This window comes from Rana temporaria, chromosome 6 (assembly GCF_905171775.1).
Source record: "Rana temporaria chromosome 6, aRanTem1.1, whole genome shotgun sequence".
Lineage (NCBI taxonomy): Eukaryota > Metazoa > Chordata > Amphibia > Anura > Ranidae > Rana > Rana temporaria.
Window position 1 is genome coordinate 10,009,190 of NC_053494.1, and position 13,002 is coordinate 10,022,191.

The window sequence follows — 13,002 nt, forward strand, 5'->3', positions numbered from 1 at the left end:
GATGTGAGCTTTTGGTCTGAAATTCCGACCCTGTGTAGGCTTCATCGAACGTTTGCTGTCGGGATTTTCCCGCCAAAAAAAGATTGAGAGCTGGTTCTCAAATTTTCAGATGGAAAAAATTCCAATTGTCTGTAGCAATTCCGACGCGCAAAATGCCGGCGCATGCTTGGAAACAATTCAATGCATGCTCGGAAGCATTGAACTTCATTTTCTCGGCTCGTCATAGTGTTGTACGTCACCGCGTTCTTGACGGTCGAAGGTTCAGAGAACTTTTGTGTGACTGTGTGTATGCAAGCCAAGCTTGAGCAGAATTCCGTCGTTATAAACATCCAAGGTTTTTCCGACGTAAAATCCGATCGTGTGTACGCGGCATAAGGCTACAACATCCCCGACCCCCTTTTCTCATCTCCAGTACCTAGGAAGAAATGTGCTGTAAATCACAGAAGATAACTGGGGAGGGTGATAACATTATTTGAGAGGAAGTTACAAGGACACTATTTTTTATGGCAGAATCAGTAGGTATTTTTCTGTACTTGCAGAAAATGTTCTTAGCCTGAAAAAGGAAACTAGCAGCCACCCCATCTACAGACTGGTAAGCTGAAATATATGACATTTTTCTTCTTGGGTTTAAATATCCTTTAAAAATCCCTGTAGATGGTGTTACATTTGTAATGTAATCTTCAAAAATAGTTTAGGGATTCTCCAGATCTTTGATCAAAGGACCATTATGTTTCTTTAATATTTCATAGAGAGTATCCTTGTCAGATTTAGAAAACCCCCTGATATTCCTGTAGAGCCCCCTCATCTTCTCCTGGGGAAGTCTTTTATTTCGTATGGTGTCGTATTGTTCGTCTATTAGCAGACCTTTAGTTTTGAGACTATCCAGGATGGGTTCCACCAGAGCACAGCGGGCTATCAGAGACTGTTCATGTTCATACGCAAAGCGCTGTACAAGAAACCTGTAATCAGAAAAAAAATATTCACAACATTTTACAAAAAAAGGTTCTTGTTGAGTGAGAATATATAAGGCCTCGTACACACGACCGCACATGTCCGCTGAAACTGGTCCGCGGACCAGTGTCAGCGGGCATATCCGATCGTGTGTACAGGCTAGCGGACAGATTTCCAGCGGACAAATGTTTCTTAGCATGCTAAGAAACATGTCCGCTGGAAAGCTGTCCGGCGGACATGTCCACTGGTAAGTACGTCTAACCAGCGGACCGAAATCCCGCACATGCGTCGAATTGATTTGACGCATGCGTGGAAGCATTGAACTCGCACGATAGAGAACGTCAGTGTCGTCTACGTCACCGCGCAGATTTTGGTTTGATGGTGTGTACAGCCATCAGACCGAAATCTCCCAGCGGACATGTCCGATGAAAACGGTCCGGCGGACTGGTCCGAACTGTCCCCTCGTCTGTACGAGGCCTAAGAGTTGTGGGTCTTTTTAAAGCTTTTGAATTTTACACTGGAAGGAATTTGCCATGTTAGTCACACTGAAACTCAATGTCTCCTCCAGGAGGGTTCTACTTATTTGTAGAGGTTCTATCAGGATTCCCATCAATGCACAGTGCCTAAGATCTACAGAATTTTTAGGGCTTAAAGCGGGGGTTCACCCTATAAACAAGAAAAAAAATAAAAAAAATTTCTTCTAGCATAAAATCAGGCATTGTAGCGCGAGCTACAGTATGCCTGTCTCGAATTTTTTATCCCCGTACTCACAGTGTAATCGTACATAGACGATTCCGACTGCCCACGGGGAATGGGCGTTCCAATCCAGACGGAAGGTGATTGACGGCCGGCCCTGGCGCGTCACGCTTCTCCGGAAATAGCCGAAATAGGCTTGGCTCTTCACGGCGCCTGCGCATAGCCTGTGCGCAGGCGCCGTGAAGAGCCGAGACCTACTCCGGCTGTCTTCGGGGAGCGTGACGTGCCAGAGCCGGCCGTCAATCATCCTCCCTCTCCATAGGCACGCCCATTCCCCGCGGGAGTCGGAATCTATAATGTACCAGTACACTGTGAGTACGGGGATAAAAAATTCGAGACAGGCATACTGTAGCTCGCGCTACAATGCCTGATTTTATGGTACAATGTTGACACTGAGGGTGAACTACCGCTTTAATGAAGGAGAAAAACACCCTTTTCCAAAACTGGGGCCTCCTTCTTATGGGAGCTCTACGTTCTGCTCAGACTGCTATCAGCACTGCACAGCTTGGCTTTTCAGTGGAGTTACTTGTGTCACTAGCCCAAGCAAAGTCTTCCTTTTGCCTTAAAGGGTTGTAAAGGTACAATATTTCCCCCCCTAAATATCTTCCTTTCCCTTAGTGCCGTCCTCCTTCACTTACCACATCCTTCCATTTTGTTTTTAAATGTCCTTATTTCTTCTGAGAAATCCTCACTTCCTGTTCTTCTGTCTGTAACTCAACACCGTAATCAGAGGCTTTCTCCCTGGTGTGGAGTGTCGTGCTCGCCCCCTCCCTTGGACTACGGGAGAGTCAGGACACCCACTAACACACAGCTCATTTCTCTATCTGCAACGTAGAGAGCGTCCTAACTCTCCTGTAGTCCAAAGGAGGGGGCGAGCACAAAACACAACACCAGGGAGAAAGCCTCGCATTACTGTGTGGAGTTACAGACAGAAGAACAGGAAGTGAGGATTTCTCAGAAGAAATAAGGACATTTAAAAGCAAAATGGAAGGATGAGGTAAGTGAAGGAGGACGGCACTAAGGGAAAGGAAGATATTTAGGGAAAAAAAATTGTACCTTTGCAACCCCTTTAAGGAGAATGCACAAGGATGGAAGGTCCATAAATACTGCACCACATTCCCTTTCAGTGAATTCTCTGTGGATAAAAATGGTTTATCGGTTAGGAGAGATCTCTATGACAAAGTTGCAAACAGCATTGAAGACTCAACGGGGGATCTCCACACTGCATTGTTACTAGTGTTGCTCACGAATATTCGCATTGCGAATATTCGACTCGAATATAGCATATTCGAGAAATCGCGCTATATTTCGAATTTCGCGGTGAATATTCGCAATTCCGAATATTCGCATTTTTTCAATTTGATTTTTAAAACAGATCACATCCTATCGACGTCTAAAAGCATTGCTGGTATGATTAGAGACCCTGGGCCGAGTAGCTAAGCTGAGGCGATCCTTTTATGTTGCCAAATTGAAAAAAAAAAATTGCGATTTTTCGCTATTGCGAATGCGAAAATGATTGCGAATTTTCGATAACTGTGGTAGGAGAACTCTGATTGTCTCTGATGCAAAAGGGGGGGCTTTGTGTATGTTTCTGTTATGAATATTTGTATGTTTGATATTATTATTTTTTGTAAGAAGGAAAAAATTGCGCATACCTTAAAAAAGGGGAGAATACAGCAGCAACTCAAAAATGTTATACAACATAAATTAATACAAGACAGAAAATGGAGTCGCTCTACAAGAATAAAAAATATGTCTAGTGACAAGACATGTGGGCAAATTATAAAATAAGCAAGCGCAAATAACTTGTGAAATACACAGTGAAACAAATATATAAAGAAATATAGTCCCAATAATAGAAAAATAATCTTTCATAAAAATGTCTTTGATATGTGAAGTGAAAAAAAGTCCAAAGCATGCAGCATGAACGTGTTCAATCTTCAAGGTGTTTGATTGACAAATGGCTGTGACAGATGGATAGAGTAAAGAATCACCACCAATGCAAAATACTTTTTATTTTGTATTGTAAAATATCACGAATATTCTGAGCCAATCAGAGTGCTCCTTCCGCATTTGCCGAATATTCGCAATTATTTTGTATTGTAAAATATCAAGAATATTCTGAGCCAATCAGAGTGCTCCTTCCGCATTTGCCGAATATTCGCAATTATTTTGTATTGTAAAATATCACGAATATTCTGAGCCAATCAGAGTGCTCCTTCCGCATTTGCCGAATATTCGCAATTATTTTGTATTGTAAAATATCACGAATATTCTGAGCCAATCAGAGTGCTCCTACAGCATTTGTCGAAATTGCGCAATAAATATCGCATTCGCATGTTGCGATATTTCGATAAAATATCACGAATATTCTGAGCCAATCAGAGTGCTCCTACCGCAGTTATCAAAAAATCGCAATTATTTTCGCATTCGCAATAGCGAAAAATCGCAATCATTTAATTTTGATAAAATATCACGAATATTCGAATTTAGCGAATATATCTCGAATATTCGAATATATATTCGAGATATATCGCGAAATCGAATATGGCATATTCTGCTCAACACTAATTGTTACACCCAAAATACATTTGCGGGATTATTTTATAATGAATACACAGGCCGCCGGTGTGATGGACTCTTTTTTTTTTTAAATGTTGGCTGCCATGTACATTTGGAATCACTAACTTGGAAGCAATTAATGAAAATGACTCTGCACTGAAACTCACTAATGGGTGACAGACTCCTTACGTGTTGAAATGAGTTAAGTTGAGTTGAGAGGTATCTTAATATAGCGTGGTCTTACCCCGAAGGGTCTCGACGTGCATAGCAGAGATCCTGGGAAAAGAGGACGCAGGAACCAAAAGCAGCACAGAGCGGCAGAAAGGGTGGAAGAGAGAGGCTACGCAGGAAAGGCTTGCGTGAAAATCTAAGTCTTCAGTAACCCGCGGAAGACCGGGATAGTAGGGGCCTCCTAGAGCTCGACAGGGAGGCTATTCCATAATACGGCACCCTGGTGGGAGAAGGCCCGACTACCACGCCGGATCTTCTTGGACACCGAGATGTAGAGGAGATCTCTGAAATGGTGTGTATGGATAAATTAATCTGTTTGTGCCAAATCAGATTTGAAGCCAATCTGGCCAGTTTGCTTTGACCCAGTGGCCAATGATGAGCAGTGAGGGATGGTGAACCAGCTGGAACTTTCTGTAAGAAGTGGGAGCAAAGTGATCTAGTGACCGGTCCAACAAACTCCTTAACTAGTTCATTGTATGTTGGGTCAATGTGGAATATTGTCTCGCAGAATACCACCATCCAACCCATTGACACATAATTGTCTGACCACTGAAACAGTTGGGGACTCTAATTAGACAGGGACTGACTCTTAGATCAGAATCATTATACATGGACATGACTGAGGGACCTGGATCTGGTGGCCTAGTCTTATGGAAAGAAGCCTCCTCTACAGAATAATTGGTGACAGGACCTCCTCTTATATTGCTTACCAAATGGATCAGATGGTGGATCCTCATTGGGCTTCTTTCTCTCTTTCACTGAAAATAATAAAAAAAGTACAGACATTAATCTCTCTATCCCGACATGTTATCTTATTTTAGAAGCAGAATTGTCCTCTTTTCAGTACACAAATAATACAGTATGGGCCAGATTCACATATAGTTGCGGCGGCATAACGTATCGTATATACGTTACACCGCCGCAAGTTTTCATTGCAAGTGCCTGATTTACTAAGCACTTGCGTGAAAACTTACGCCGGCGGCATCAGGCGCAAGCCCGCCTAATTCAAAGGGGCGTGTGCCATTTAAATTAGGCATGCTCCCGCGCCGGACGTACTGCGCATGCTCCGTTTTGAAATTCTCCCCGTGCTTTGCGCGAAGTGACGTCATTTTTTTGAACGGCGACGTGTGTAGCGTACGTTCGTATTCCCGGACGTCTTAGGCAAGAAAAAATTATTTGAAATTCGACCCGGGAAAGACGGCCATACTTTAACATGGCTCGTCTAAAGTTAAGCCATGTTAAAGCAGCCGTAACTTTGCGACGGGAAAAAATTACTAGCGACAATGTAACGAACGCGAAAACCTTTGTGGATCGCCGTAAATCCTCATTTGCATACCTGACGCTGGAATACGACGCAAACTCCACCCAGCGGCGGCCGAAATATTGCATCCTAAGATCCGACGGTGTAAAACAATTACACATGTCGGATCTAAGGGCTATCTATGCGTAACTGGTTCTATGAATCAGTCGCATAGATACTCTGAGAGATACGACGGAGTATAAGGAGATACACTGTCGTATCTCTACTGTGAATCTGGCCCAGTTTTTGCAAATCCGACGGACTGTTTACATGTTAAATCTTATGCCGCGTACACACGATCATTTTTCGTCATGAAAAAAACATTATTTTTCAAAAACGTCAAAAAAAAATTCGAACATGCTGCGTTTTTTAACGTCGTTTGTCGTTTTTCGGATTGTAAAAAATTATTGTGAAACAAGGTTTTTTTTCATGCTGAAAAATGATCGTGTGTACGCGGCATTAAAAGCAGCAGCAAACCTGCTGGCCTTACATGGTTGCTAATGTGACCGAACACCTCTAATTTTCACATTTAAACATTGTAAACAGTCTGTCGGATTTACAAATACAGGGCTAGATTCAGAGACAGTTACGCCGGCGTATCAGTAGATACGCCGTCGTAACTCTGAATCTACGCCATCGTAAATGTAAGCGTATTCTGGAAAACAGATACGCTTAAATTAGGCTAAGATACGAGCGGCGTAAGGCCCCATACACACGAGAGAATTTATCCGCGAATACGGTCCAGTGGACCGTTTCCGCGGATAAATCCTCTCGAGGATTTCGGCGGATTTTCATGCGATGGAGTGTACACACCATCGCATTGAAATCCGCGCTGAAATCCTCTGGCGATGACGTGTCGCGCTGTCACCGCGATGATGACGCGGCGACGTGCGCGACGCTGTCATATAAGGAATTCCACGCATGCGTTGAATCATTACGACGCATGCGGGGGATCCCTTCGGACGGATGGATCCGGTGAGTCTATACAGACCAGCGGATCCATCCGTTGGGATGGACTCCAGCAGATGCATATGTTCTGCATGTCAGCAAATATTCGATCTGCTGGAAATCCATCCCAGGGGAGATATATCCGCGGAAACAGATCCGCTGGAGTGTACACACCATAGGATCTATCCGCTGAAACCCATTTGCTGGGATTTATCTGCGGATGGATTCTATGGTGTGTACGGGGCCTAAGTCTCCTACGTCGCTATATGAGGCATAGCCAATGTTAATAAGTATGGACGTAGTTCCCACGTTTTGAATTTTGAAAATTTTACGTTGTTTGCGTAAGTCGTTCGCGAATAGGGCTTTGCGTAAATTACGTTCACGTCTAAAGCATTGACTATTTGCGACGTGATTAGGAGCATGCGCACTGGGATACGTTCACGGCCGGCGCATGCGCCGTTTGTGAGAAACGTCATTTACGTGGGGTCATGTTTTATTTACATAAAACACGCCCACCTCTTGACAATTTGAATTCGGCGCGCTTACGCCGGCAGATTTACGCTACGCCGCCGCAACTTACGGAGCAAGTGCTTTGTGAATACTGCACTTGCCTCTCTAAATTGTGGCTACGCCCGCACAAATTTACGTCGCCGTACCTGAATCTAGCCCACTGTATTTAAGCACATAAGCTCCGTTTTGTGGTGAAAATAACTGTGAAATCGAAAACTCCGGTGGGTGTAACAAGATGTCCGCCTGCCCCCTTCACACTCTATCATTACTGTGCAATGGTGTGGGGTGTAGCAAGATGGCGGCGACAGAACGTCACTTCCGGAGCAATCTGTGATGGGGAGCGGAATGTGACAAGACACCTTTCTTTAAAACCAAATCCCCCTATCCCTCTTTACTCCTCATTTGTCCCTCTTTCGTGTCTGATGTATTGACCTCTATTTAAAAAAATATATAATATTTACTAGCTACAAAAAAAACGTTTTTAATGATTTCATTTGTCATTTTAATGGAAAAATGCAAAAAAATAAATAAAACACATATTTTTTTTTGTGTGTCCTTTACCTACATAATTTGTGCCAAAAGGTGTCCCACTTTCCTGTCTCTGAAAGTTGGAACACATGTACAGTATGTCTATAACCAGAATTTTTTTTATGTACCGGTAACTAAGCCTCAAGATCTGAAAAAAAAAAGTGTATTTTTACCCAAAAATTGTGTTTGAAAAACCGCTGCGCAAATATTGTATGACATAAAAACTTGCACAACCCACCAATTTATTCTCTAGGGCCTGTGCTTTAAAAAAATATATATATACAGTGGGGAAAAAAAGTATTTAGCCAGCCACCAATTGTACGTTGTTTTAAACGTCGTTTTTCGGATTGTAAAAAATGATCGTGTGTGGGCTAAAATTACGTAAAAAACCAGCGCAAACGCTCAGAAGCAAGTTATGAGACGGGAGCGCTCGTTCTGGTAAAACTATTCATAATAGAGTAAGCACATTCATCACGCTGTAACAGACAGAAAAGCGCGAATCGTCTTTTCTTAACACGGAATCAGCTAAAGTAGCCCAAAGGCGATTGGAACTTCCCCTTTATAGTGCCGTCGTACGTGTTGTACGTCACTGCGCTTTGCTAGAGCATTTTTTTAAAACGATGGTGTGTGAGCAACGTCGTTTTAATGATGAAGTTGGGAAAACGTTGTTTTTTGGACATGCTGAAAAACAACGTTTTTTTTCATGCTGAAAAACGGTCGTGTGTACGCGGAATTAAAAGCAGCAGCAAACCTGCTGACCTTACATGGTTGCTAATGTGACCGAACACCTCTGATTTTCACATTTAACATGTAAACAGTCCGTCGGATTTGCAAACACTGGCCGGGATTCAGAGAGATCGGCGCATCTTTAGATAGGCGTAGCGCATCTCATATGCGCTACGCCGACGTAAAAAATTGAGAGGCAAGCTGAGTATTCACAAAGCACTTGCTCCCATATTTACGCCGGCGTAACGTAAATGGGCCAGCGTAAGTCCGCGTAATTCAAAGTAGCAAGGCAGTGGGTGTGTTGTATTATAATTAAGTGTGACCCCATGTAAATGCATGGCCGAACGAACGGCGCTTGCGTGCGCATGCTCAGAATCATGTCGCATTTACTCCCTAAGGCCCCATACACACCATAGAATCTATCCGCAGATAAATCCCATCAAATGGGTTTCTGCGGATAGATTCTATGGTGTGTACACTCCGTCGGATATTTTTCCGCGGATAAATCTCCCCTGGGATGGATTTCCAGCAGATGGATATTTGCTGACATGCTCAACAAATCCATCTGCTGGAATCCATTCCAACGGATGGATCCGCCCGTCTGTACAGACTTACCGGATCCATCCGTCCAAAGGGATTCCCCGCACGCGTCGTAATGATTTGACGCATGCGTGGAATTCCTTATATGACAGCGTCGCGCCCGTCGCCGCGTCATAATAGCGGCGACGGCGCGACACGTCATCGGCAGAAGATTTCAGCGCGGATTTCAATGCGATGGTGTGTACACGCCATCGCATAGAAATCTTCTGAAATCCTCGAGAGGATTTATCCGCGGATACGGTCCGCTGGACCGTATCTGCGGATAAATCCTCTCGTGTGTATGGGGCCTCAGATACGCCAGGTCCATTCATGCGACGTGAACGTAACCTACGCCCAGCCCCATTCACGTACGACTTACGTAAACAACATAAAATACGACGGCTGTTCCGACGTTTCCGCTGTCCATACCTTAACATGACTTACCCCTGCTTTATGAGGGGTAAACTTACGCCGGACGTACGCCTTACGTAAACGGCGTAGCTTACTGCGACGGGCGCAAGTACGTTCGTGAATCGGCGTATCTAGGTAATTTACATATTCAACGCGTAAATCAACGGAAGCACCCCTAGCGGCCAGCGTAAATATGCACCCAAGATACGACGGCGTAGGAGACTTACGTCGGTCGTATCTTGCCAAAATTCAGGCGTATCTCCTTTCCTGAATAAGCATATAGATACGTCGTCGTAAGTCCATTCTGAATCCCGGCCCCTGTATTTAAGCACATAAGCTCCGTTTTGTGGTGAAAATAACTGTGAAATCTAAAACTTTGGTGGGTGTAACAAGATGTCCGCTTGCCCCCTTCTCACTCTATCATTACTGTGCAGGAGTGTGGGGTGTAGCAAGATGGCGGCAAAGGGAACGTCACTTCCAGAGCATTCTGTGATGGGGAGCCGAATGTGACAAGACACCTTTCTTTAAAACCAAATCCCCCTATCCCTCTTTACTCCTCATTTGTCCCTCTTTCGTCTCTGATGTATTGACCTCTATTAAAAAAAAATATATAATATTTACTAGCTATAAAAACAATTTTTTTAATGATTTCATTTGTCATTTTAATGGAAAAATGCAAAAAAAAAACACTTATTTTTTTTTTGTGTGTCCTTTACCTACATAATTTGTGCCAAAAGGTGTCCCACTTTCCTGTCTCTGAAAGTTGGAACACATGTACAGTATGGCCCAGATTCTCATACATTCGCGCTGCTCCTGGGCAGCGTAATATATGAGCTCTACGTTACACCGCCGCAGGTCTACAGGTTTACATCCTGATTCTCAGAACACTTACCTGTAAACTTGCGGCGGTGTAGCGTTAGATTGCTCGGCGCAAGCCCGCCCAATTCAAATGGGGCGGGCACCATTTAAATTAGGCGCGCTCCCGCGCCGAGCGTACTGCGCATGCTCCGTCGGGTAAATTACCCGACGTGCATTGCGCTAAATGACGTCGCCCCGACGTCATTTGCCTAGATGTATACGTAAATGGCGTCCAGCGCCATTCACGGACGTCTTACGCAAACGACGTAATTTTTATTGAATTCGACGCGGGAACGACGGCCATAGTTAACATTGGTTGCGCCTGCTAATTAGCAGGGGCAACCTTACGCGTCGCGTACGCTACGCAAACGACGTTAATTCGCTGCGTCGACCTCGCGTATGTTCGGGAATCGCCGTACTTACCTCATTTGCATAGACGACGGGGAAAAGCGACGATGCGACACCTAGCGGCGGGAAAAAAAATTACTTTTAAGATCTGACAGCGTAACAGCCTTACGCTTGTCAGATCTAATGGGTACCTATGCGAAACTGATTCTGAGAATCAGTCGCATAGATACCCGGGGCCAGATGAGGTGTTACGACTGCGCTAATGGTGTTGCGCCGTCGTAACGCCTTTGAGAATCTGGCCCTCTGTCTATAACCAGAAGTGTATTTTTACCCAAAAATTGCGTTTGAAAAACTGCTGTGCAAATATCGTATGACATAAAAACTTGCACAATCCACCAATTTATTCTCTAGGGCCTGTGATTTAAAAAATATATATATACAGTGGGGCAAAAAAGTATTTAGTCCCCACCAATTGTGCAAGTTCTCCCACTTATAAAGATGAGAGAGGCCTGTAATTGTCATCATAGGTACACCTCAACTATGAAAGACAAAATGTGGAAACAAATCCAATCACGTTGTCTGATTTGGAAAGAATTTATTTGCAAATTATGGTGGAAAATAAGTATTTGGTCAATATCTAAAGTTCATCTCAATACTTTGTTATATATTAGGGCTGGGGAAATTAAAGATTAATTCCTCGATTAATCTTTAATTTTTTTGATCGTTCAAAATTATTTTTATCGATCAAATTTCTTGACGTCACCGGACAGTCTGGACAGTGAGACTTACCCTGCTGGATGGAAGCAAACTGCACCCATTGGATTGAGGTACCTTTGCATCTGTGAAGCAGGAGGATGCATCAGGCTCCATCAGGGGAAGGGGGCAAAAATAACCATCGTTTTCCTGTCCTAAGCAGTTTTGTGCAGACAATTCTTTGTGTATCGGCAACATCTGTTCCGTGCGAAAGACTGTTCAGTTCTTCAGAATATTGTCAATAAAATGCGATCATGTCTGCTTCCAGAAAATGTAAACACTCTGGTATGTCTGTGTGACTGGCTAAAGTGATGTCTACTATAAAGTGACTGACAGTCAATACTAGATACGTTTTATAATTAAAGTTAAACTAACTTACTACGTTTTTCTTAAAGTTTAATAAGAAAAAATTACTTACGTCAGTGCTACAGTTTGAATTTAAAACGTATTTGTGTGAACTGTGAAGTTAAGTCATGGATTGTGGAAACTAACTAGTGACGGGTGATTGTATAGAGTGTATACCACATTTACCACTGACTAATGCAGAGTTGCAATGCAAGGAGATCAGCTGAAAGTAGTTGGATCTGTATGTGCGTTATAATTAATCGAAATTAGTCGATTAATCGATAAAGAATAAAAAAAGATTAATCGAACACGAAAATTGTAATCAGTAACAGCCCTAATATATATCCTTTGCTGGCAATGACAGAAGTCAAACGTTTTCTGCAAGTCTTCACAAGGTTGTCACTGTTGCTGGTATGTTGGCCCATTCCTCCATGCAGATCTCCTCTAGAGCAGTGATGTTTTGGGGCCGTCGCTGGGCAACACAGACTTTCAACTCCCTCCAAAGGTTTTCTATGGGGTTGAGATCTGGAGGCTGGCTAGGACACTCCAGGACCTTGAAATGCTTCTTACGAAGCCACTCCCTCGTTGCCCGGGCGGTGTGTTTGTTATCATTGTCATGCTGAAAGACCCAGACACATTTCATCTTCAATGCCCTTGCTGATGGGAGGAGGTTTGCACTCAAATTCTCACAATACATGGCCCCATTCATTCTTTCATGTACACGGATCAAACGTCCTGTTCCCTTTGCAGAGAAACAGCCCCAAAGCATTATGTTGCCACCCCCATGCTTCACAGTAGGTATGGTGTTCTTTGGTTGCAACTCAGCATTCTCTCTCCTCCAAACACGACGAGTTGCGTTTCTACCAAACGGTTCTACTTTGGTTTCATCTGACCATATAACATTCTCCCAATCCTCTTCTGGATCATCCAAATGCTCTCTAGCAAACCTCAAATGGGCCCGGACATGTACTGGCTTAAGCAGGGGGACACATCTGGCACTGCAGGATCTGAGTCCCTGGTGGCGTAGTGTGTTTCTGATAGTAGCCTTTTGTTACGTTGGTCCCAGCTCTCTGCAGGTCATTCACTAGGTCCCCCCGTGTGGTTCTGGTATTTTTGCTTACCGTTCTTGTAATCATTTTGACCCCACGGGGTGAGATCTTGCGTGGAGCCCCAGATCGAGGGAGATTATCAGTGGT

The 13,002-nt window shown here is 43.7% G+C and overlaps 1 protein-coding gene across 4 annotated transcripts in view; it reads right to left on the bottom strand.

The window, feature by feature from the left end:
- Positions 1-303: 303 nt before the first annotated feature.
- The window catches only part of LOC120943042 (apoptosis-associated speck-like protein containing a CARD), a 50,481-nt gene continuing 37,782 nt past the window's right edge, over positions 304-13,002 (bottom strand). For all 4 annotated transcript variants that reach the window (XM_040356109.1, XM_040356105.1, XM_040356108.1 and 1 more), the window contains 2 exons: positions 5,211-5,258; positions 304-959 (listed from right to left, as the gene is read on the bottom strand). In XM_040356109.1, the coding sequence (XP_040212043.1) occupies positions 916-959; positions 5,211-5,258 (92 nt within the window). In that variant the 3' untranslated portion in view covers positions 304-915. The remainder of the gene's footprint in view (positions 960-5,210; positions 5,259-13,002) is intronic.